The sequence below is a fragment of the Pempheris klunzingeri genome, chromosome 7, assembly GCF_042242105.1.
Source record: "Pempheris klunzingeri isolate RE-2024b chromosome 7, fPemKlu1.hap1, whole genome shotgun sequence".
Classification (NCBI taxonomy): domain Eukaryota; kingdom Metazoa; phylum Chordata; class Actinopteri; order Acropomatiformes; family Pempheridae; genus Pempheris; species Pempheris klunzingeri.
Genome location: NC_092018.1, coordinates 11390701 through 11413617, shown reverse-complemented (window position 1 = coordinate 11413617; position 22917 = coordinate 11390701). Strand labels below are relative to the sequence as shown.

Below are 22917 nucleotides of genomic sequence, written 5' to 3'. Positions count from 1 at the left end.
GACTTGGCACAGATGGCACTTTAAGTTCCCAGCGCCGTGGCGGTTTGTGCTGGGTTTAATTCAAGCCGTCTCTGCAGTAACGCTGAGAAATGCTGCTCTGATGCCGGCACACAGCGAGCGACATCGTTTACATTCAGTGGGATAATGGTTTCCATTTCGTGTTGGTTAAATCAGTAACCAGCAGGAAATGGAAACCATGACCACCTCACAGTTATGGTTGTGTGCAGTCGCTCAGGAATACTGACATTGGTCATGGTTGGTGAAGAGTATTAGTTCATTTCGATGTCTTTATTTGTGGTTCTTGTGTTCATCTTAAATGACAACAGAAAGGCCTTCAGCTGTGATAAAGTGTCTCCTGCACACTTTATAGTGTCTTTAAAAAAACAATATATATTGATTAAAAGGTTTGAACAGGCAGAAGCTCTTATGTTGTCATTTCAACTAATTCATACAGAATGTTCTCTACATTTTTTTTTATAATTAACAACTACAAAGTTGTGGCTATTTTTGCTGTGTTTAGGCATTATACATGCGACGCATAGGTCTACAAACTACAAGTTTGACAATGACAAAAATGTGCAGCTGTGGATTAATTAGACAGAAGCGAATTTACCAGACCTCTTTAAGTCCGGCCCTCATCTCCTCATTAAGACCAGTGGGCCGGACAACATAATTCCCAGGGTTCTCGCTGTTTTATATTTCAACATATCTGCTGACATACAGTGTTTCACATATTCTATACACCCACTAAACCATACTATATTTGACACCGTTGTTTTTGATTTTTTTTAAAACCGTTTGCGTCCAACAATTGTTAGGTGGGCAGCATGGTGGTGCTGTGGTTAGCACTGTTGCCTCACAGCAAGAAGGTCCGGGGTTCTCTCCGGGTACTCTGGCTTCCTCCCACAATCCAAAGACATGCACATTAGGATAATTGGTAACTCTAAATTGCCCATAGGTGTGAGTGTGAGAGTGAGTGGTTGTCTGTCTGTCTGTATGTGGCCCTGCGATTGGCTGGCGACTAGTCCATGGTGTACCCCGCCTCTCGCCTGAAGTCAGCTGGGATAGGCTCCAGCCCCCCCCGCGACCCTGACGGATAAGCGGTATAGAAAATGGATGGATGGATGAATTGTTAGGTGTGCATTGCTAAATCGGTGCAGTAGTCCTTTAAGGCTAAAGTCAGTTATTGTCACCTGTGCTTAATTTAGTCTAGCGTGTTAATCTGATGTAGCGCTGCTGCTGTGAACGAGGACGTGCGTCAGGAGATGACAAGACTAATTGAGATTGAACTTGACCTGTAAGGTTGGTGTTTATTTTTAACCATATGCTGTACATGCTCACCATGAAGTTAGCAACTGAGAAAGACAAAAAAATAAAGTAAAAACACAAACCAGAGAGTGGGATTGGGTTAGTTCATTTCCATCCAAAACATTTTTATTATCCTCCAAACTGAAAGGTTTACCCTGTGATTTGGCTTGTTCGCCAAGCCAAAAACATACATTGCATTTCTTCAGGTAGCAGTGGAGGCATACAAAGATCTTTTTGACTGAGAGAAATTAATGGAAAGAGCAATACAGGATTCTCTCCTTCAAGTCACATGATGAGTAATCTTTGCATTCATGAGTAATGGAGAGATTAATTTCAGATCACGGGAAGCTTGAGAGAGTAGCATCTGGTCTTCCATAAAAGAGAGAGAAAAACAAAACAAAAAAAAAAAACAACCGTATGTGTTGTGTTACTTCCATGTTAGAAAAGGCCTGAAAATGGTCGCACTGAAGAGATTGTTTCATCTCCGTTTGCCTCCGAGTTGTGTAACGCCTCAATGTAGAGCATCTGTAGTGTACACAAATGGACACTGGATATGCAATTCAAAACCAAAGTGCCCACAGTCGATATAAAGCAAGGTCACATGACCCAAAACAGGTGATGTCACACAAAGGGGAGGGGGCTGAGACCGGACATGAATGAAACCAAACGCTGCCATCAGTCCGTCTGTGTCTGTGTGTGTGTGTTTGTGTGTGCAGTGCAGACATGCCAGTGATGTGGCACTCAGCACCGTCAATTTACAGTTACTCAGGTGTCTGAACAAAAGAGAAAGACCTCATCCCCATATAGTGACTGTGCAGTTAAAAATGGGCACATGGTGATTTAAGCTCATGCTTAAGTTGTGGTAAACCATCCAAGCACTTCTTTAATTAATAACTATAAATACACAGCAGCGTTTTTATCGGAGAGGTTTTTTTCTGCCTCCTCTCCCTCGGTGAGTGTGTGACGTGTTTGTCTCTTAAACGGCTAACTACGCTTTGCTCATCTGCTAGAGGAAACACGGGTTATGTGGAATTGATTATCAACTTTCATATAGATTTTTCTATAATATATTTATATAGTTATTTTTCCTTTCTCTCACGCACCCACCACACTTGCTTGCTTTCACATTCTCTCGTCTCACTGTTTTTTTAATTCAATGTACACAACGTAATAAACATGGGGTTGAGTGGGGAGCGACAGAGCTGAAATGACAATCACTGAGAAAAAAAAAAACAAAAAACAAAAAAAAAAAACAAAGCCAAAAAGAACTGCAGTCTTTTTTGTTATCCATTGGCAGTCGGACTGACTCAGCAGTCAGCCAGTTACAATGGTGGATTGAGGGGGGGAGTGGCCATGTCATCAAAGGGGCGGCGCAGGGGGCTCTTTCTTCGTTGGTGCTGTTTTAGTCGTCGTTTTCGTCGTCTTGGTAGCCGGGGCCGTCTCCTTGAGGTTGAGGTTCTCCAGTGCCACGTCCAAGGTCATGACCTCAACACAGCCCATGGCCTCGAAGTCAGCGAAATTCCGCAACGTGCCGTGACAGTCGTCCTCGTCCTCGGAGGAGGAGGCCGAGGCGTCCTCGTCGGGCAGCAGCGTGGACAGCAGCAGCTCCGTCACAAACAGACTCCTGTCGGCCCACTGGGCCTCGCACGCCTGCCGCTCGGCCTCAGACAGCCGCGGTTCGCTCAGCCTGCGGGAGGGAGAATGAACAGTAATGGGACAAAGGTGAGAGGAGCGTCTAATGGTTGAAGAGGAAAACAGGTGGACAAGAACTCAAAGGCCAGAGAATAAACAAGGACATCTTAAGATGTGTTTTAAGACACAAGAGTATACCTCTCAACATAAAACTCTGGTATTTTTCAACCTGGATCCTATTTGTACATATTTTGGCTTGGAAATGACTGGTAGGTACAAAGAGAATAGGTGCCGAACAAGCGGTAATGTAACCCTTCAGGGCAATTACACCAGATCAAAAGTACGTTGGCTAAAGGTGATTATTTTTACCACTGACAATCTGTGCCTAGATTGTGTCTGACAACATTACAGAAAGCATCCCTACGGAGACAGACCTGTAAGATCCTTTCTGATAAACCACAAACAGCCGCTACCTCGCTCAGCTCAAAGCCACCAGACTCATTGTAAACAGTAATTTTACAGAGTTGCTGGTCTCCCACTGTCTCGATTAGTTTGTTTGTGTCATTATGTGACTTTGGTGTTTTAAAAAGTTGGTTCAGATCCAACACAATATTTGTATAACGCACACTAACACAAACTAACCAACCAAGACAACAGTAGGCCGGCAACTGAGGTTAGAGTTTGTTGATGGAGTTTGGTGGGTTTGAGTAACAAAGGCTGTTTCTGGTCTGTACGGCTGCTGGCTGAGGCAATCCACTGGGATACTACACACCAGTTATATACCAGATATGTGATGTCACAAATTGTGTTCGTAGATACACACCACAGATATAAAAAAGTTACCCTGTGGAGATTTTGACAACTAATAGCACTGTGGAGTGATATTTTTCTGAGTGGATATGCCTTTTATTTGTCTTGTGCAAATGGGTGGTTGATGCAACTTTCCAATTGTTTTTGAAACGAATGAAACTGCTGGAGCTATCACATAAAACATGGAATACAGGTTTCAAAACATTAAAATTACAGTTTTGCAGACGTGTTATGGAGGATAGATATGCATTCAGCACATTGTTTGACAAAAATACAAATTTCACAAATGGCATTTTGATGAATAATACTGAAAGAAAAGTTTGTTTACAAGAGAACTCCACAGGTCACCGTTAAAGGTGAACACAGAGAAGCTTTTATTTTTGAAGAAAATGTCTGAGAACAGCTTAATAATGTTTAAAGTCTACACAGAGAAGCCCAAACATCAAAATTATGTATAAATAAGCAAAAAACACTTTTGACTGAAGGAAGACTTCAAAGACATAAAATAGAAAAAAGCAAAAGATAAGAGTGACAGTCCCACCTGCTGAGTAGAAACTGGGAGCTATGTGCAGTATGCTGTGTGTTGGACTCAGGAGGACCCGGGTTGGGACTGGGGTTGGTATTGTGATTGGAGCTGGGGTTGGGGTTTGCAGCGGCTGAGTTGGTATTGAGGATTGCATTGGCTCGGCCGCCGCCCCGGGTGGCGTTTCGGGCCGTCTCCAGCTGCTGACGCGCCGCCTGGGCCTGCTGGCGCTCCAACTGGAGCTGCATCTGAAGCTGTTGAAGCTGGGATGCCGAGGGGCCCGAGCTGAGCTGGCCGCCTGCTGAACGCCGCACCCCCGACAACTGGGACAGAAGCTCTGGAGAAGACGAGGGCCGAATGTCAGAAATGACAACAAAAGAGCTGGTCGATTCAGAGAGACACCAGTTTACCAGACAGTAGGCTCTCATGAAGTTATCTTTACGCCGATCATACACTGGTGAACTGGTGATAATTCAAAATATTAAAGCCTAAATTTTTTTTTACTGATTTAAAGTAATTATGTTGAATTGGTCTCATTGTTTATCCCCACCCCCTAAAAAAACTGGCATTAATGAGCTACGCTGTCATAGAGCTAAAACCAGCCTCTGATCCATGATAACAAATACAGCAATGACTAAAAAGACACACTTAAGTCTCAGCAGTGAGATTTTCAGGCTAAAACTCGAGCAGTCGGGTCAACGGCCCAGCAGGTAGAGATGGTCATTAGAGAGGAGGCTGGCTCTCTGTTTGTGCAGACAGAACAGGGACCCTCATTATGGCACAGCTGGAGCTGACATGGCGAATGCCAAGCACTGAACCGGATTAAAATTGGGAACAGGATAAACAAGGTATTGCCACAGCAGTAACACTGCCCACACGTTACTGTACTATCCACCTGTGAGTGCACGCTGAAACAGACTAGACACGTGAAATATCTGTTCTACTGCAGGTATTTCATCTGCATGTGTGAGGAAAAAAAACTTTGGGAAAGGTGCCTCATGCCTGAATTTGTACTGAGCACCAGTGTTTTGTGTATCAGACACCTCCTCAGCTGCACCTGGGCGAGTTTAACGGTAGCAAGAAAATAATTGTTTTCTGCCTGACTCTACTAAAGAGAATAGTTTTTTTATCTGACCTACGTCAGGCTCGCCAGCACCTGCTACTGTGTGCCTCAGAAGGAGCCTCTCATACATGTCAGCATAGGTTTACCATATAACCATGAAGTCTTATCTGTGTGTTTTGTGTAACTGACCTGCTATAGGGTCCATAGCCTCTCTGCTGTAGTTGGAGCTCTGTGAGGAGCTCTGACTGGTCGAAAGCCCCCCTGTGGTGCTGCTGGTGAAGTGCATGTTAGACCTACGGGCCCGCGGACCCCCCAGCCCACGCCCAGGGTGAAACATCCTCCTCACATGCCGCACCCCACTGGACTCATCGTGAAGCTCGTCGTTAAAGAAGACATCAAGAGCTACAACTCATTACAATGTTTTTTTCGGACATCATCTGGACTAACACTCACATTTGAGAAACTGGAACCAGCAAATATTAGGAATTTTTTCTTGTACAATTATCGTAAAATGTATTAAATTAGATTTTTTATCCATTGGTGGACAAATTTGTCGATCAATTTGCAGTTTCAGCACTAAAACCATCGCTGCCACTCCTCTAAATGCTCACTGCACTCAGGCCTTTTGAACCAGCTGCAATCTGCCAACATATTTGCATGGTGCACAAGACACCGCACGGGTTGCGCCTACAAACAAAAAGCTATTTTGTGGAGCTTTGCTGCACTTGTTCTGTGTGTGTTTCATTTAACTTCATTTTTCCATCTTTTGTTTTCTGGACTTATTCAAAGTGCTCTATAAATAGACCGGCAGACTGCTGTCACCAGCCGTCTGAGTCAATCCCAGAGTGCAACTCACAAAGTATTTCAGTTGGTTCCTGACGGGCAAAAGCAGATGCTGTCATTTCATCCCTTCACACTATTTGATAAATATCTAAATTCAATACTGCCTAACAAACACTTGAAAAGTCCTCCTTTCCACCCAAATACGTAGGTTTATTTAACAGCATTTTCAACCTCAAAAAGGAACGAAGGGGATGAGTGTTAGCGCATTTCTGAAGTATCATATAACTGACTAATACACTTCAGCAGAGCCCTACGTTCTGATGAGATTCCTTAGTAATTAAGTAACAAATAAAACAAGACCATTCATCAATTTCTCATCGACTGCTGTCTTACCAGCCAGTTTGATTCAAACTAAAACACGTTTCAAACGTGTTTCTCTCTAATAAAACACTCATTTTTATTGTTTACATTGTTTGTGGTCTTCACCTTCATTATTTTTTACTTTTTGTGCCCCCCACTGTTACTGCCTTCTGCAGTTAGTAGAAATGTGCGTCACCTCACCGCAGTGCTTGCAACCTGCCAGTATAACAGGATGAGGAAAAAAAAAACAATGCAAACCATTAGCCGCCTCTCATGGCTTTCTATTTCAAAGGAGGTGGATAAGGACAAGGCCAGATAAACAAGTCTGAGGGAAATCATTCTGGTACCCACTGTCCTTCCTCCTCCACCAGTGGCAGATGTGCGAACAACTCATCAATTTTGTTCAAGTCTGTCGCAATGGAGTCCCATAATTTAGTTTAAAGCCATACAGCAGCCGTGAAGTCATTACTGCACATAGTCCAATATTTCATCTCCTTTAAGTTCACCAACTGTGGTGATTTGGAAAAAGACCACAGGAGGTTTTAATGTTATCAGTACGTGTCAACAAACGCATCCCCGGGTGCACTAATCTTTAAAATGACAAAGCAATCTGGATGACAAACTGCTTTCATGGAGCATGAACATAAATATCTGAATATAAAGACACCGTAAAATATTTGCCTCTCTTCATCCAACTGACTGAAACACAAATTCTACTCATTTTCGTTACAGTGAATATTGCAAACAGGTCTGGTGAAAGGATATCAAGTCTCTGGGTGCTCTGTGTTCAAGTGTGAGATGAGCAGCAAAATCATCTGTCACGTGATTCGGGTCACCACCTGGCAACGCTGCACATATGGGGCAGATCTGGAGGAGAGGAAGAGAGAGTGTACACGTTAACATCAGCGCACTTTGCTGCACATTCACCAGTGGGTGCTGGGTCCTCTTGAGCAAACACTGAGATTGGTAAATGTCTACTGTACAAATGCAGTATTTAAACATGACGAGATGCAAGTCTCGGGAAAGCGCCAGCTCTGTGCTGAGTGCGTCAAAGCTGCAACAGATATGAAGTGAAGTTGAATGCTTGGAGTGATTTTAAATGTCTGACACTGAGCTGTACGGTACATCAAGAATGTGAAAAGCACCATGTGTTCCTGTTGCTAGGCTAACTTCCATTGCTGACGTAGTTAAAACAGGTAGGTGAACTATTTGCTGTACCCTTAAGGCTAGCATAATGTGGCAAATCAAAATAATGTTTGATTATGAACTCACAACACTTGCTGCCTGCCTGCTGCAGTGGAGACAGGTCGCTAATTAAGTTATCCACTCTTGGACATTAACTGGCAACCCTGACAGAATAGTCACAACACTTTCTCTACATAGCTTCAGGTCAGCTATTGGGATGTCACGGCTGACAATGACCAAAGCCACAGTGGAAGGCATTTAAACATTTCACCGATGGTAATTTATCCTACAATATTCCAGCAGAAAGTGTGTTTGAGTGCACAAATGAATACATGCAACATGGCCTTGATCTTGAAAGTTACTTTGCTAAACCAAATAAATAATTTTAGTTTCAATAGAACTCCTAGTCAAGCTGTGCTGAATTAATACGCTTTGACTGACCAAAAATTACTTAAAAATTAACTAACTAACTTCAGATATCAGTAAAACAGCATTTCAATGCACCACTCCAGCACACTTGATTATAGTGGTTTAAATCAGGTTCGAAGAATCTGCAGATATATGTATGGTTCCGAATTAAATGGAAATCAGAGGTTATCTGGAAAAAAAAAACAGGAGCACAGCAAAAAACAGCACAGTAGTTATTGTTCTCTGAAATGTTTCTCAGCAGTTTAAACCAGTGCTTTCTTGCTGTCAGAAGAAAAACAGTGAGCATCTATAAATAGAGCTGCACAATCTACCTGACATCACTTGCAGTTCTGTTTTCCCTGCAGAGTCAGAAACTGACATCACAACTAGACTGTGACAATGTGGAGCACGGCAGTGAACGAGATGTGAACATACTACAGCATGTTTTCAAACCCTACGGCTCTCCTAATGTGACGAACATTTCCAAGACCCCGATTCAGTTGAATCAACTGAGAGAAAAAAAATCTGAGGCATGCAGGGTTTAAGATGTGTGAAAAAATCTGGTCAAGATTTTATAGGTGGCTGTGTGTGAGGCTTCAGCACCTACTTACCACTTCTGTGGAGGTCTCTGTGTGCTCTGCAGCCACGTGCTCCTGCAGGGAGATCTCTGTGTAGCCCATCCTGCCACAGTAGGGACAAGTGAAGGCCTGGGGCTGCTCCACTGAGAACGCCTCACCACCGTAGTACAGGTCTGGAGGGGAATCAAGATGGACATGGGATTCAGTGTCAATGAGGGATTTGGCATGTTTTGACTGCAAGTCCGTTCCAGCTCCTTGGATTACAGTGTTTATCCTACATATGGCCAAAGTCTTGTCAGTCCTGCGATCAAACCACGGATAAAAAATAAATTCTGTATAAAAAAAAAAACTATTAAAAAAGTCAAGAGCTGCAGATACTGGTGAAGGGGGGGTTGACAAAGTAAAAGCTTTTTTTTTTGCATTTTATTAAGGTATGACTATACATAAAGTCATGTTAAAGCCCATTTGGATAAGATTGATTAATAAACGGGCTCAATTCACACAGGTTTAATCGATAAGAGACACCTCCTTGTTAACCACAGCATTTTTTTGCCTTGCCACATTCCAGGAAATGGTTCATTTCCTCCTCACCTAAAAACCACCTGTTAGTAGGCCTTTTACAGCCAGAGCTAACCCGCAGCTGACAATACAACAGTCAATTCAATGATGTTACAGCATTTGGCTTTTGTAGCTTTACTTAAAACCTGCATTAAGTTATTTTTTCCTCCTAGCGGCAGTCAAAACAAGCTATTAATGCAACACTGACATATTGTTGTCTTATAAAGTTGTTATGGTGGACGTGTTCGCAAACAGTCCATTTACACATCCAGCAGACACAGAACGCCATTAGCATTCACTTGGGATAGTGTTTCGGGGAATCCACATAGGAAGTGAGACGTGAGCGGTGTGTAAGTATTCTGTCATCCAATCCACACCGACTCCGTCTTCCGTAAACAGCTGCCTGCGTTTGGGCGTCTAACCTGCCTTCACAAGAGTTCCTGAACCAAACCACTTCTCATGTTAGCTCCATCTGAACAAATTAACAGTGTCTGTGTGTAGCCAAATGATTCAGTGATTCTTTTGTTTCCCCACCCACCTTGTGAGTGTGAGGAATCAGTTAATGTAGATGCGGTTAATAACTTCAAACAAATATATGGCTGGACATTTGAGTAATTTAAACAACCGTCTGTGCACTAAATGCAACAAAAATAGATTTAAAACATAAAAATGTGGGGGGTCTCTGTAAAGAATCCATGTGGATTGATTAACTTAATAAAATGAGTCTTGCCTATAAGCCCTGTTTTGTTCTCCACCAATTTCTGAGGGGAATATCTGTTTCTGTAGGTGAAGAATGGCCCACTATATTCACCAGCTAGTTGCTGCCTTTGTCCAGCTACCAATTCAAGTTGCGCAGGTAAAGTGCTGTGGGTTTATCTACTGGAAACAAGGTTGACAACAGCGGTGTAACTTCACTGTTCCGCATCACTGTTACTATCAATATGAGTGAGCCCCTTTTTACATGACATATAGTCAATGTGCAGCTTTACAACAGCTTTGAATTCTACCATAAAACTGAGGTGTGCGTTTGTAACTACTGAGATCCACCAAAAACAGTTGGTTCACTTGACAGAGGACCAACAGGAAGACTGAAAATACACACACACACACACAAAACCACAAAATGACAAATGGTTTGCTCGGAGAGCTTGCACCGTCTGCCACATTTTCAGCAACAGTCTGTATTTTTTTCAACAGATTGTAAAACAGCATTTCCAAAGTGTGAAAGGCTGAACATCAACATATTTCACAGCACCAATGCATGCAATAATAGTAGAGGCGGCCCTGCAAAGAAAGACAAATGATCCATTTCATAAAATACGTGATATCATTACATTTGAGATGATACCACGCCTACTGTAATACCAAGTTAACCAATTATTGACAGTAACCGACAGTGAGTTAACCAAGTACAGTAAATATGATCTAGTTGGGACTGGAGTCTCTCTATCCCCATTGCTGCCAATACAAAATGTTTTTTAAGTACTGATAAATCAAACACAGAAGCCCGATAATACACTCCCATAACCTCCTCCAGTGGTCTAGGTCAAATCAATCATTGCTAAGCAATTTGGGAGCAGCATTCCCGTCTGAAAACAGAAGTCAGTGCCAGCAAAAGACAATACCCACTGCAATAGTTTTCCTTGTGCAGGCTTATTAATGTCACTCAGGGGAGGGCTTATTCCAATTATGATATGCCAAGAAATGCCAGTTCTCGATTATTGTGCAGTGCTGCTTTACATTTTAAAAGAAAAATAAAGTAATTGCCAAACTTGAAAGCATTTGCTTTCATTCAGTTTTTTTGGGCATTTCTGTCATAGCAGTTTCACGACTGGTCTATCAGCCATCACACCATATGCACAAACTTATTTCTGATAGTTCAGTGTTAATACCTCAGTGATAACACACATTATTGATCATAACGACAAATATCATAACACAGAATGACAGCCAGCACATGTGGCTCAAATTCAAACTTTCCCAACCTGTGCTCATAATCAGCCAAAGTGAAGATCAGTTGTACTTACCAAAGTCGACTCGAGTTAATATACACTGCATGGGATGCTCTGTGGTGTGTCTGGTTGTGGTTGCACCGCTCTCATAGCACGACGCACACAGATCGTAGTCGTAGCAAATTAAACATTTGTATCGTCGACCTCTAAAGTTGCCTTTTAAACATGCATCACAGCTTACGCCTGAGGGGAAGAAAGACGAGACATGATAAGAGAAGACAAATACAAAAATATTTAAAAGATAAATGGTGGTGAGAGGTGGAATTTTCACTGGATGAATATGGAGTGTGGTTGGATATCCCACTAATGCTTGAACAAATTAAATAATTGCCTTACATTTCTCTATTTTGAGCTGGTTGCCCCACATTTTAGTGCTGAGACATCTCCAATCACATCAGGATGAAAATTCCCCGAAAAGTACAACACACATGATAGATATAACATGAAAACCTGGAAAACATACGGCACAGTGTGCTTTTATTGGGGATAAATTGCACTGCATCATATATTACAGGTATGTTACTGTGTCCACTCTTACTCAGGAGTGACCAAAGACTTGTGGACTGGTGCCTGCCCCATTAACCTTTAAAGTAATACTACACTCACAACACGCTGTTCATTCATAAATTCTTCCTCATTACTACACCCACTCCAGCTCTATAGGAGGTTTAACCCTGTGTGCCACACGGGGTAAACGGGACCTCCTACGTTAAACTCCAGGCAATTTTTTTGATTGACTAGGACAGTCGTGCAGTCTCGGTGTATTGTATGACACCAGGCTGCCTAAACTCCCCCTTATCTCCATTCATAGCTAGCAGGCTGTGAAGGCTCAGCGCCAGTCTGATCCTGCACTGCAGCGTCTGGCTCTCACATTAACTTATGTGCGAATAACCACGTCTTTTTACATCTCACACATCAATAACTTGATGACAACTGGCAGCAAAGTTGACAACAACACTGGCGTGGAAAATAAAGGCCGCTCAGGCCCGACTAACCTTCGCTGCTGGCTAACCATTTAACGACTAAACCAACTACCGTTAGCTCAACCGTTAGCGGACAGGCTAGACAGCTGTGGTAAACTTCAACTAACTCGACTTTTAACCAGCTGGTGAGCTGAAACATCCACTGACAACACTAACAGACACCGACGATCAACTTCAAGCCCAACAAGGTTGGCCACAAGGACGAGGTGAATGTTGGTTTGCTAAATGTTAGCCTGCAAAACTGGAACCTGCAGGCCAACTGGTACCAGGAAGGAGGCTAAAACTAGCTAACAGTAACGATGTGACAAGCGTCAGCGCCACCTGGGTCTCGCTGCTCCCTTATTTTCTCCACTCCTCGGCACTCCCCCTTGCTCCCCATCTCGTCAACGTTAACCTACATAACCTACTACTAGTTAACTTGCAGGCTAGCTAGCACACTTAGCTAATGTTAACTAGCTTCTTCCGTTTCTATGTCAGCGTTGTTTTGGTCACCAGACATTAACCGCTGTGCATTTTCAGCCACACAGACGTCAACTGTAAAGGTCCGCTGAATCACATATACACATTGTGTGGCCGCCATAATGCGTCCCCCACGAAATTGCAGTGCAACCTTGCTGCTAACACTAGCCAGCGTTAGCTAGGATGGGCTGCAAAACAAGAAATTCTCGGCTAGCTAACGTTAGCTAGCGGTGCCCTGTCAACGTTTATTTCCCAAATCCCGACTCGTTCAAACCCTCCGTGTTCAGGTGTGCTCTTACCTTCATGACGGGACATCCTATGAACACTAACGCAGCCCCCTGCTCGGGCTCCCTGGCTTGCAATACAGAATAATGTTAGTGTAGAGAGGAGAAGCCGGGGTTGGCTGGCTGTCCCTGGCCTCTTCCCTCATGAAGGATCCGGTCTGGCTCGCTGCCCCCCTCCGCCTCCTGCTGTGTCACCGTCCGCCGCGCTGCTCCTCTGTCCGCACGGTGGCGCTGTTGTCTCATTGTCGGTGGGAAGGTCGGCTTGGCTGATGTGCTGTGTCTCTGCCACCTGATGGGGCTCCACGACTGTACATATAAAGAAAATCCTTACTCCAAAACAAGCTAGAATGGGCTTTTATGTGCGTATCCAAAGGCTGAGAACATATTTTACAGATCTTTATGAGGCAATTATACATCAGTGTCATTCACGTCATACTTTGAGTAAGCTACGTAAGTAATAATTAGGCCTGCATATCATAATCTCAACTCTCTTTGCTTGTAAATCTGCAAAAATACAATAGGCCTACTCCCTGATTGTTTGAACTGATGTAAAAATGCCATTTAACAAATAATCAGCTTAAAAAATGACACTTAAATGATAAGAATTAATGCAGAGTGTGATGCACAATCACTTACATGGATGGAGCTTCCAAATGAGCTATTGATACTTAGAATGAAAAAGTGGCTTTAACCCACAGAGTAGGTGTAAATCAGGACGAACAAAAACTAGTAAACTGAAGAAAAACTTGTCGGTTGACTTCAAAAAGACTTAAACTAGTAGAATTAGGGAAAAATGTCACTTTTTTTTTACCTTGATTTGATACATTTTTGCTTTGGCAACATACTTAACTTTGAGCACATGATCACTAAATAACCCCCAGATTGCATTATATCAGAGACAAAAGAAAATCTTGTCTTGTTAAATGGCCTCCAAACAAGATGATTGGAACAGAGTGGTAGGATACTAAAGCTTTTCAAAAGAGGAGAGCAGGGAAAAACACGATGAAGGGTAAACATTTGAGTGGCTTTAAAATGTTCAAAAATGATGGAAGATTTAGCAAGAAACACAAAGCAAGAATGGGCATCCAAAAGCTTTGTGTGACCATACCTTACTGATTTCTGACTGCAACTTCAGCAATGTGTCAGAACAAGGTTACACAAGATAGAGATGTTTAAATGACGCTCGTTCTGTTCTTCCCACAGAGGAGCTTGCGTAGGTCTCCGTGATTGTTTTAGTATTTCACAGTGCTTCATTGTTGGGTCTTGCCAGGCGGACCTTGCAGGGCAAAATCAGGACAGGTCAGCATAACGCAGAATCAAACTGGCCCTCAGACTGGGCAGCTGTATGTGGATGGAAAGAATAACAATATGTCTGCATGAGAAGCAGCTTTAACTTTGAATTGAACTTTGAAGTAAATATATCTGCCAATGTCTGACATCAGGTCGGTCCAGCACTCATTCTGGGAAGTCTTTGAGTTTTACTGTTTTTTTTATTTGAAGAGCTAAACTTTTTTATTCACTCTGACATTCAGATTTAGAACAGAAATAAAGGGAGAATGTGACATAAATTCAAACTACAGTAAGTGGAGTTGAAACAAGCCAGATCGAATCCTTCTAAAATATAAAAGATAAATATGAATTTCAGTTGTAGACAATCCTTAATGTTGTATGGACTTATACATTGTGTGAATTACACTTGACTTAGAGCTGGAGGACTGCTACAGTGCAATCATTTCCTCAAAGATCTTCCAGTGTTTCAAAACTCCGAATTAACACCACATCCTGTGATACAGCAGTGACGACCACCGTCCAGAGAACGCTCGTGTGCACGAAGAAATCAATTCTTTAAGGGTGAGTGAGCAGGGTGGATTTTCTTACGCTCTAAGCTTCATTGCATCATCTCATCATGTGAACTTCAGTAGGCCTGTGAGAAACAGCATCAGGCACCTTCTGCTATGGTCTCACAGGCATACAGGATAGCTATTAATACATGGGTAAAAATAGGAGAAGTTATTTTGGATGCTCCTGTATCACGCTCAGCCTTCGCTCTCCTCCTCTGAAAAATACACCTTTAATATCAAACCTGGTTTTGAAAAATGTCTGATTTAAAGAAAAATACAATGTCTAGTCAAGTCAAAGTGAAGCTGGAAATATGGAAAAGATCTATTTGCATGTGACATTAACCTATTTACACTGTGACCACAAAACATACTTCAATACACTGGTGATTTATTTCTTTTTCCAAGTGGTTTGGATATTATCAGAATTAATCAATAATTAATAATCAATCAATTGAAGTTGTATTGTATATGTACCATCATCTACATCCTGTGTATCCACAATATGACACATTTGGCAAATGGTAGGATAGATAGATAGATAGAGAGGTAACAAGGAAATACAATAAAAACAAAAATAATATAAAATAGCAAACATAATAACGTGAAAAATGAGAAGAAAATAAAAAAAAAACAGGGCCAAGACCTCACACTCCAATATACACTGGACACACAGCTGATCAACGCCAGGGAAAATTCCTATTGGAGACCATGATGAAGACAGTCACCGGATAGTTAGATTCATTTATGGCTTGTGGACCTCGCAGAGCCGCCATGCCCACTGACCTGGTGCACACTGTAACCAGCTGCTTCACTTCAAAGATGCGTAAAAGCTGTTTAGACACCAGGTACCAGGGGCTGCTGGGGTGGCAGGTGACACTTCCTCCAGGGTGGTGGGCGCTGATGTATGTACATAAAACAGTAGTGTTATTGTGGCACAGGCCTTTGCGTGAGTGCGCCCATTCTTCGCCTCATCAATTGAAACTGGTCCGAGAGCTAAGCTGATGGTTTGGCAGCGCGCCAGGCGGAGGGGGCGACTCGCCATCCCCCCCCCCACACACACACACGGCTCGGAGCCTTTTAAACATCCCCAACGACGCGCAGAGGGGATTGTGGGTTCCCCACATATGATAATGAGCAAAGGGCGACATTTGGAGTGTTGACATTACTGTAAAATGGCCATTCCGCGTTGTTTTGAAGCGCCTCATCACGTCTGTACGTCTCACAGGCTTTATTATTATTGTTGCAAGCTGTTTGAATCCGGTTAGACAACAGAGGTGTGCGCTGGATGACCTTCATACCAATACTGAGCCACTTTGATGTGTTTTACGGTAGCTCGCGTCAGTTGTACACACCCACAAGGGTTAAAACACGCGCAACGTGAGAAGCCTACTACGACTTCATTCAGCTTTGCCACGCCTTTCAACGTAAACAAATGGGGGCTTGACCAATAAGATCCACGATAGATCAGCCGATGATCAGATGACTGAAAAGGAGAAACTATTTAAAACTCTAATCACACACTTGATGCTAGTTTATACATTTCTTGAGCGGTGCCTCACACGCGCGCACCAAAACGCACCACCGGCTCTGTTGCTCTTTGTCACCACTGGATCTAAACCCATTCACTCACAAACCTACCAGCCGCGCTGCCAGCGACAATACCAAAAGACATTTTATATTCCCAGGAACCTTTTTCTTAATTCGCCCACACTCGTCTGTGACTGAGAAATGAATCATAAAGCTCTTTTACTGTGGATTTTCCTACAGTGTGCTGCTGCGCTCTTCTCGTCCGCTCGTGGGGAAAACGCTGTTCTTAAAGGTAAGAAATGTCTTTGTGTCCATTGTTCATATCATTTATTTCTTTCACAGCCTCAAAGGGAACTGTCAAAAGCTAACATTACCCACGTAAAGTAGGGCAATTGTGCGCACGGGAAAATCTATTGAAGAAAAACGCACAATGAGCAAACTAAATATAAAATTTCCACACATCTCCGCTTTAATAATCAACATTTTTTTAAAGGCTATATGGCAAAATTACAAATGTGAACAAGTGTGGCGGGCAGAGTGAACCACAAAAACGGGGATGGATTTGAAAGACCGCGACGTGTCCTTTTTGGGAGAGCAGCAGCAGCAGCAGCTCCAAGTGGAGGACACACAACGCCACGTCTATGTGAACTATTTGGAAAGATGTTCCGCTGAATCCGCGTTTTACCACGGACCGCTCACCGCCGTTTTTACTACCCAGCTGAAGTCATTTTGGGTGGCCCACTACCAAAGGGTGTTGAGTTCATCATTTAAATTCAGATCTGACGTTTCTGCTCTGCTCGCCGGGATTAATCCAGGCTGGTTTTTAGATCATTCAGTCCCCCCCAAGAATCAAACACAAAGAGACCAAATAAATGCCTTCATAATTAGCCCTAATCACAATCACGACTGTGCAATCTTAAATGAGCCTTTACAACAAACATTTCCATAATTCTGCATCCTCTGAGTGCTTCAAAAGGCTTCTTGCGTCAGTCAAATACTTAAATTGTACAGTTTTAGCCTCAGGCCTTAAAATCAGATACAAATGAACGAGCTCTAGCTGTTCCTGTGTGAAGGAGGTCATGAAATAAAAGAAGAGAAGAAGGGTGGCGGTGACATTTTGGCTCTGCGCCTGCGTCTCCTGTACAACTTGCACCCAACCCGCATTATTGTGGCAGATGTTGGCTGCAAAAGCAAGGTGATTGGCTGTCTCAGCCGCTCCATGCAAGTGTGAGGGCTGATTGGCTGGATGGTTTGTGGACTGTGTTTGAACTGGAATACATTTTTAGTGAGATTCATGTTTTTTCCTCTTGATTTGATTGCAGCCATCAGAAATACAGGAGGGACACAAAGTTAATATGAGCATTATTCCTCAGTTTTATTTTGACATCTTGTGTACTTTTCCCCAGGTGAAGACGGTGGGTTGGATCAAGTGTCAACAGACAGCAAAGCTCTTGATGGCACCATCAAGTACAACATGAGAAAGACTTTAGATCTGGAGCATGAGGGCTGCTACCTGAAGAATGGCCAGAAGGAGTGTCTGGAGGAGTGTGGCTTCAACGCTACAGCAAAGACCATCTTCATCATCCATGGCTGGACGGTACATATGAGCTGAACTTGTTTAGAATCATCCCTACCTGGTTGCAGTGTGTTTCTTTCTCTATCTCTGTCGCTTCTTGTCTGCAACCTCGCCTCTCACTGAGTGAAGAGGACTTTTCTTGCATGTTTGTTGCATGGATGGAAGTGTTGACCCTCCAACCAGAGAGCTGTGATTGTTGGAATTTATCATGTGAACGTGAGAAAACAGTGCGGACTAGCGAAGAGAGGGGTCACCAGGTTAAAGTAGGCTGGCTGGCTGAATGAATGAATGAACGACTGACTCCTGTTGTCTTTTTTTTCCTCTAGATGAGTGGGATGTTTGAAAGCTGGATGCACAAGCTGGTGTCTGCAGTGATGCAGCGTGAAAGCGAGGCCAACGTGGTTGTCGTTGATTGGATATCAATGGCTCAGCAGCTGTACCCCGATGCAGTGAACCACACCCAGGATGTCGGCCAAGATATTGCAGCAATGCTCAATTGGCTTCAGGTGTGTACTCGGGCATTTATTCTCCATGAACTTTTGTGAAAGTGACTTTGTTTCTGCTTAATGGTCAAATCATGCAAACACACCATTGCGTTTTTATTTACATTTCATTAAAAAAAAAAGGGAAAATTGTTACCTGTATCGACACTGAACATTTTAATTGTAACAGCCCACTGGATACCACAACACACAATACCTTCATGTAAATTTTGTCACTCACCCTTGACGTAGCTTGGTCTTGTGAAGCCAAGGTGTGTTTAGTATGTAGGGCGGATGTATAAATGGCACTCATAAATTCTATTTATGGTGTAGTGCGTGATCTGAGCTTACTTGGCAGTTAAGTCAGTAATGCTAAGTGACAGAAGAGCAGCTGAGTACCTGCAAATCCACAAAAAATGTCCGCCTTTGGCCTTTCCGTTTGAGTGATTTAAGAGATCACAGCCCCTTGAGCATGACAGAAGTGTCAAAACACACTTTAAAGGAGTGAAATGGTATGCTAGATATACATTCATTATCTAATGCTGGATGTTTTTGGAACTCCCAGGTCGCCCTTAGTCAGTAGCTTAATTTTTTTTTTTCAAGAGCATTGCTCATCAGAGAATCTAAAAAGGATCAGTCTGAGGCAAAGACAACAATTCCCATTCAGCAGGACTGTCACAAAATTGGACCGGTGCACAAACGGCAAGTGAGGAGAAACTCCGGCATCCTGCCACGTAGTTGTAAACACGGACAAAGAGTATTTCATGGACACAAACTGAGACAGATGGTGGAGGCGCTGTTGCATGGAAGGGACTGTCAGTAGATTCTGTCCGGGTGAACTGAGCCTGGCTCAGCTGCAGGCACGACTGATCATCACTGGCTGCAATCCAGGATTTGTTCAGTATTGGTTAGTGTGCGTAGTTGCAGCTGGTGATGTGAGTGTTTTTTTCTAACAGGATGAGCAGCAGCTGCCTCTGCAGAACGTGCACCTGATTGGCTACAGTTTAGGTGCTCATGTCGCAGGCTACGCAGGAACATATGTACGAGGGACCATCGGGAGAATCACTGGTAAGTTAAGAGTAACATGAATCGGCAATAGCCGTTTCTCATGGAGAGTGCTGTCTGTTATTACTGACTTTCTGTCTGATCTTTATTTCTAAAAGGTCTAGACCCAGCAGGACCAATGTTTGAGGGTGTAGAGGAGCAGAGGCGCCTCTCTCCAGATGATGCTGACTTTGTGGACGTTCTGCACACGTACACTCGTGAGGCTTTGGGTGTGAGCATTGGGATCCAGCAGCCAATTGGGGACATTGATATCTACCCCAACGGTGGCGACGTGCAGCCTGGCTGTTCACTGAGTGACGTACTGTCAGTGGCTGGAAGTAAGTTCTTGAGAAATGGCTGTTTGTTCTTTGTTTGTAGACTCCAGCTAGTTACCAGGTAAACCACATCTGCCAAAACCAGGAATTTTAAAAGTTTATTAGGTTCATCCCATTTCCATTGGACATTAATTTGTTCAGATGGCATTACACCTGAAAGGTTTATAGACTGTAATAGCGGGTTCTTAGAAAGAACATTCATCCTGGTGCATTTCTCACACTGCATTTAACAGGACCCACTGCACTTTATTAGCTCATGTTGGGGGCACAGCAATGCACGGGGCACCTCTGGTTCATTAAAATGAAAATGAAAGCACAGAGCTGAAATGAATTAAACAAACCATACATTTGTACACTTCTATAGTGCCGCCACCTTCCAAGACACTCTGGACTGCTTATCATTTCTGGACCTTTTTTTACAACACCCAGCCTTTTGTTCCATGTTTGACTTTATGCAGTATAGCTAACCTGCCTCCCTCTTCTTCTCCAGATTTCATGGAGGTGATGAAGTGTGAGCACGAGCGTGCCGTGCACTTGTTCGTGGACTCCTTGATGAACAAGGACCACATGAGCTTTGCCTTCCAGTGCACTGACCCCGGTCGCTTCAAGAAAGGCATCTGCCTCAGCTGCCGCAAAAATCGCTGCAACAACATCGGCTACAACGCCAGAAAGATGCGCAAGAGGCGCAACAGTAAAATGTATCTGAAGACACGTGCTGACACTCCCTTCGGAGGTGAGTCACAGTAAAAACTTGACCTGGAAATGCGTTACAGTCAGTTTTATCTCTTACCACAATGATGTTTACTTCCTTCAGTAAAACTGATAAGCGACTCCACCATAACACTGGTCAAAAGTGTCTTGTCATTAACCTCCATATCTAACAGTTGCCAGTGTAAACTACTACCGAACACAACTGCACATGGATCAAATATTAACTGTTTATACATTTTCTTTTTAAGGCTACCACTACCAGATGAAGATGCACGTGTTCAACAGAAAACAGTTCGACAACGCTGATCCCACCTTCCACGTCAAGCTCTACGGAGCCCATAATGATACAACAGACTTACTGGTTGATGTGTAAGTATGAAATCTGAATCCTTCCTGCAAAACCAGTTGCTTCTCTCAACACTTCAGCATGACAATCCATAAGACCACTCTCTTGGCTACTGTCCTCCAATACTGACACTCGCTACTTAAAAGCATAGTTTTAATTAATGCAGAATGAAAAGTTTTGTCTCAGAAACCCCTGTGCTTGAATTTCTGTGTTCAGTTTTCTAGGCACCTGACCTAACCAGATTTTTCCTCCCTTTGTCCAGCCACGACTACTCTATCGGTCTGAACCTGACTAACACCTTCTTGGTGTTTACTGAGGAGGACATTGGTGACCTGCTGAAGATCCGTTTGAGCTGGGAAGGAGAAGCTGAATCCTGGAACGCCATCTGGAAGAACATCAAGAAGAGGCTCTGGACTTGGAACTCCAAACCTCCCAAACCTGTACTGGAAGTCAGGCGGGTTCGTGTGAAAGCAGGAGAAACTCAGAAGAAGTAAGTTGGGGAGGAAGCTCTCCGGACGGCACAACTTCCGGATTAATTTCTCTAGCCAAACATTTGCTGATTTTTTTTTTTTCTTTTTTCTTTGTCGCCACAGGTTTACGTTCTGTGCTCAAGACCCTTCAAAAACTGAAATTTCACCAGGAGACTCATTAACTTTCGTGAAGTGTCGTGATGGCTGGGAGGTTAAACCAAGAAAACGGTAGGAAACATGATTAAATGTCGTCCATCTTGTCAGAATAATCTTGTGTGAAATTATGTTTTATTCACTATGAATCATGCAGAAGCTATACTGACATGTGCATGTGTTATTATTCTTATTAAATGAAACCTGTTTTTGATTGGCAGGCTGCCCATGTAACAACTTAACATTTTCAACAACCAATGTATCATCACTATCGGGGACCCAACATGGATCAGCGAGAAGCACTGCCTTCTCTTTATTTGAGCACTTTTCGTGGGAGGAAAATTAATCGGCACACAGTGGGAGGGACTTGACTCGATTCCTACCTGCACCTGGAAGGTTTCCAGTGGTCTCTGGAAACAAGGACTCTGGGGTCTGTGTGTACAGCCTACAAGACAGCTGGAAAATGACAGCTGGAAGCGAGGGGCGGTCCTAAATGTGTTAAGATTGCCCGGGAAGATCCAGAACGTTCCTTTTGTGTGGACTAGTGACGTAGAATTCAGATCTGTGCCAGTGGACATACACCAGCAATAGTAGTCACTGTACTGTACATTTTAAAATATTTTTTATTTATGAAAAAAATGGAAGCACTGCAAGACCAACGTTATTTATCAGAGCACATCCCATAATGAAGCAGATGTTGAATGCGTTTCCCCTAGATGCAGTATTTGTGTGTGTGTGTGAGTGTGGGTGAGTGGGTGTGTGTTTTTGTGCTTGTTGTGACCAAGATGTGTGCCTTTCTGCTGAGAGATTACTGATACACTGTATAACTGAAGGAGATACCTTTCTCATTGCACATGATCTTTCTGAGGTTTTGTGCATAGTGTTAATGTTACCACTGTGTGTGGCTTATTTAGGGGGTGTGTTTATGTACATAATGTAAATAACTTTTTTGGAAAAATAAATTCACCTGTTATTTGTAGAAACTGCTGCCTCTGCCCATCATTTTAACCTTCATATCTCTGTTGAAAGACGTCTTTATCGTGATCAGCCTCAGTACGGATGGAATTATAGTTAGCAGACCTGTTTATTGGTAATTGTAGGTTGCCTGTTTGCAACTGTCAACATGCTAGTTATGAATTCCGTCATGAGATCATTTCTGTTTTTAAACAAATTGCACACTTCCAACCCATGCATGAGCATACCACAGTATGTATCTGCAATTTGCAAGTGACATCATTTGTGAAATGTGACACTGCTACTGCAACCAGTACAACCTGCATCTAAGCAGTGGTCACAAATTGTGTGTTTAAACAAACACACAATTTGGGGGGGTTTAAACTGGGGGGGTTTAAACGGGGGTTTAAAGCTGGGACGAGGCTTCATAAGGGAAAATAAAACATGATGTAATTCTTACTTAATCATGACAACTGTGACTGGCCAGCTTCTAGGTCTGCCCCTTTAACTGCAGACTTACATTTTGAATATG

General features: G+C 43.1%; 2 protein-coding genes across 2 annotated transcripts; one reads left to right on the top strand and one right to left on the bottom strand.

Moving 5' to 3' along the window:
* Positions 1-1284: 1284 nt before the first annotated feature.
* Positions 1285-13081, bottom strand: LOC139203756 (E3 ubiquitin-protein ligase KCMF1-like). Its single transcript, XM_070833628.1, has 7 exons — positions 12962-13081; positions 11236-11403; positions 8684-8823; positions 7245-7346; positions 5526-5706; positions 4292-4610; positions 1285-2995 (listed from the first exon to the last, which is right to left on the bottom strand). The coding sequence occupies exons 1-7, from the start codon at positions 12975-12977 to the stop codon at positions 2668-2670; spliced, it is 1254 nt and encodes a 417-aa protein (XP_070689729.1). The 5' UTR covers positions 12978-13081; the 3' UTR covers positions 1285-2667.
* Positions 13082-16327: 3246 nt separating this feature from the next.
* On the top strand, positions 16328-22384 carry lipg (lipase, endothelial). The gene is made up of 10 exons (XM_070833242.1): positions 16328-16606; positions 17721-17911; positions 18217-18396; positions 19329-19440; positions 19536-19754; positions 20242-20484; positions 20711-20831; positions 21071-21298; positions 21402-21506; positions 21653-22384. Exons 1-10 carry the CDS (start codon positions 16516-16518, stop codon positions 21663-21665), a joined length of 1503 nt encoding a protein of 500 aa, XP_070689343.1. The 5' UTR covers positions 16328-16515; the 3' UTR covers positions 21666-22384.
* Positions 22385-22917: the final 533 nt, after the last annotated feature.

Bases quoted from the DNA above. Each gene is read 5' to 3' on its own strand.
- LOC139203756 (XM_070833628.1), bottom strand. The intron at 8,824-11,235 runs GTAAGTACAACT...ATTCCCCTCCAG, and splicing joins ATTAACTCGAGTCGACTTTG to ACCTGTACTACGGTGGTGAG. The intron at 5,707-7,244 runs ATATCCTTTCAC...GACGAGCTTCAC, and splicing joins ACAGAGCACCCAGAGACTTG to GATGAGTCCAGTGGGGTGCG.
- lipg (XM_070833242.1), top strand. From the start codon at position 16,516: ATGAATCATAAAGCTCTTTTACTGTGGATTTTCCTACAGTGTGCTGCT. The intron at 18,397-19,328 runs GTGTGTACTCGG...TTTTTCTAACAG, and splicing joins CAATGCTCAATTGGCTTCAG to GATGAGCAGCAGCTGCCTCT. The intron at 19,755-20,241 runs GTAAGTTCTTGA...CTTCTTCTCCAG, and splicing joins CGTACTGTCAGTGGCTGGAA to ATTTCATGGAGGTGATGAAG.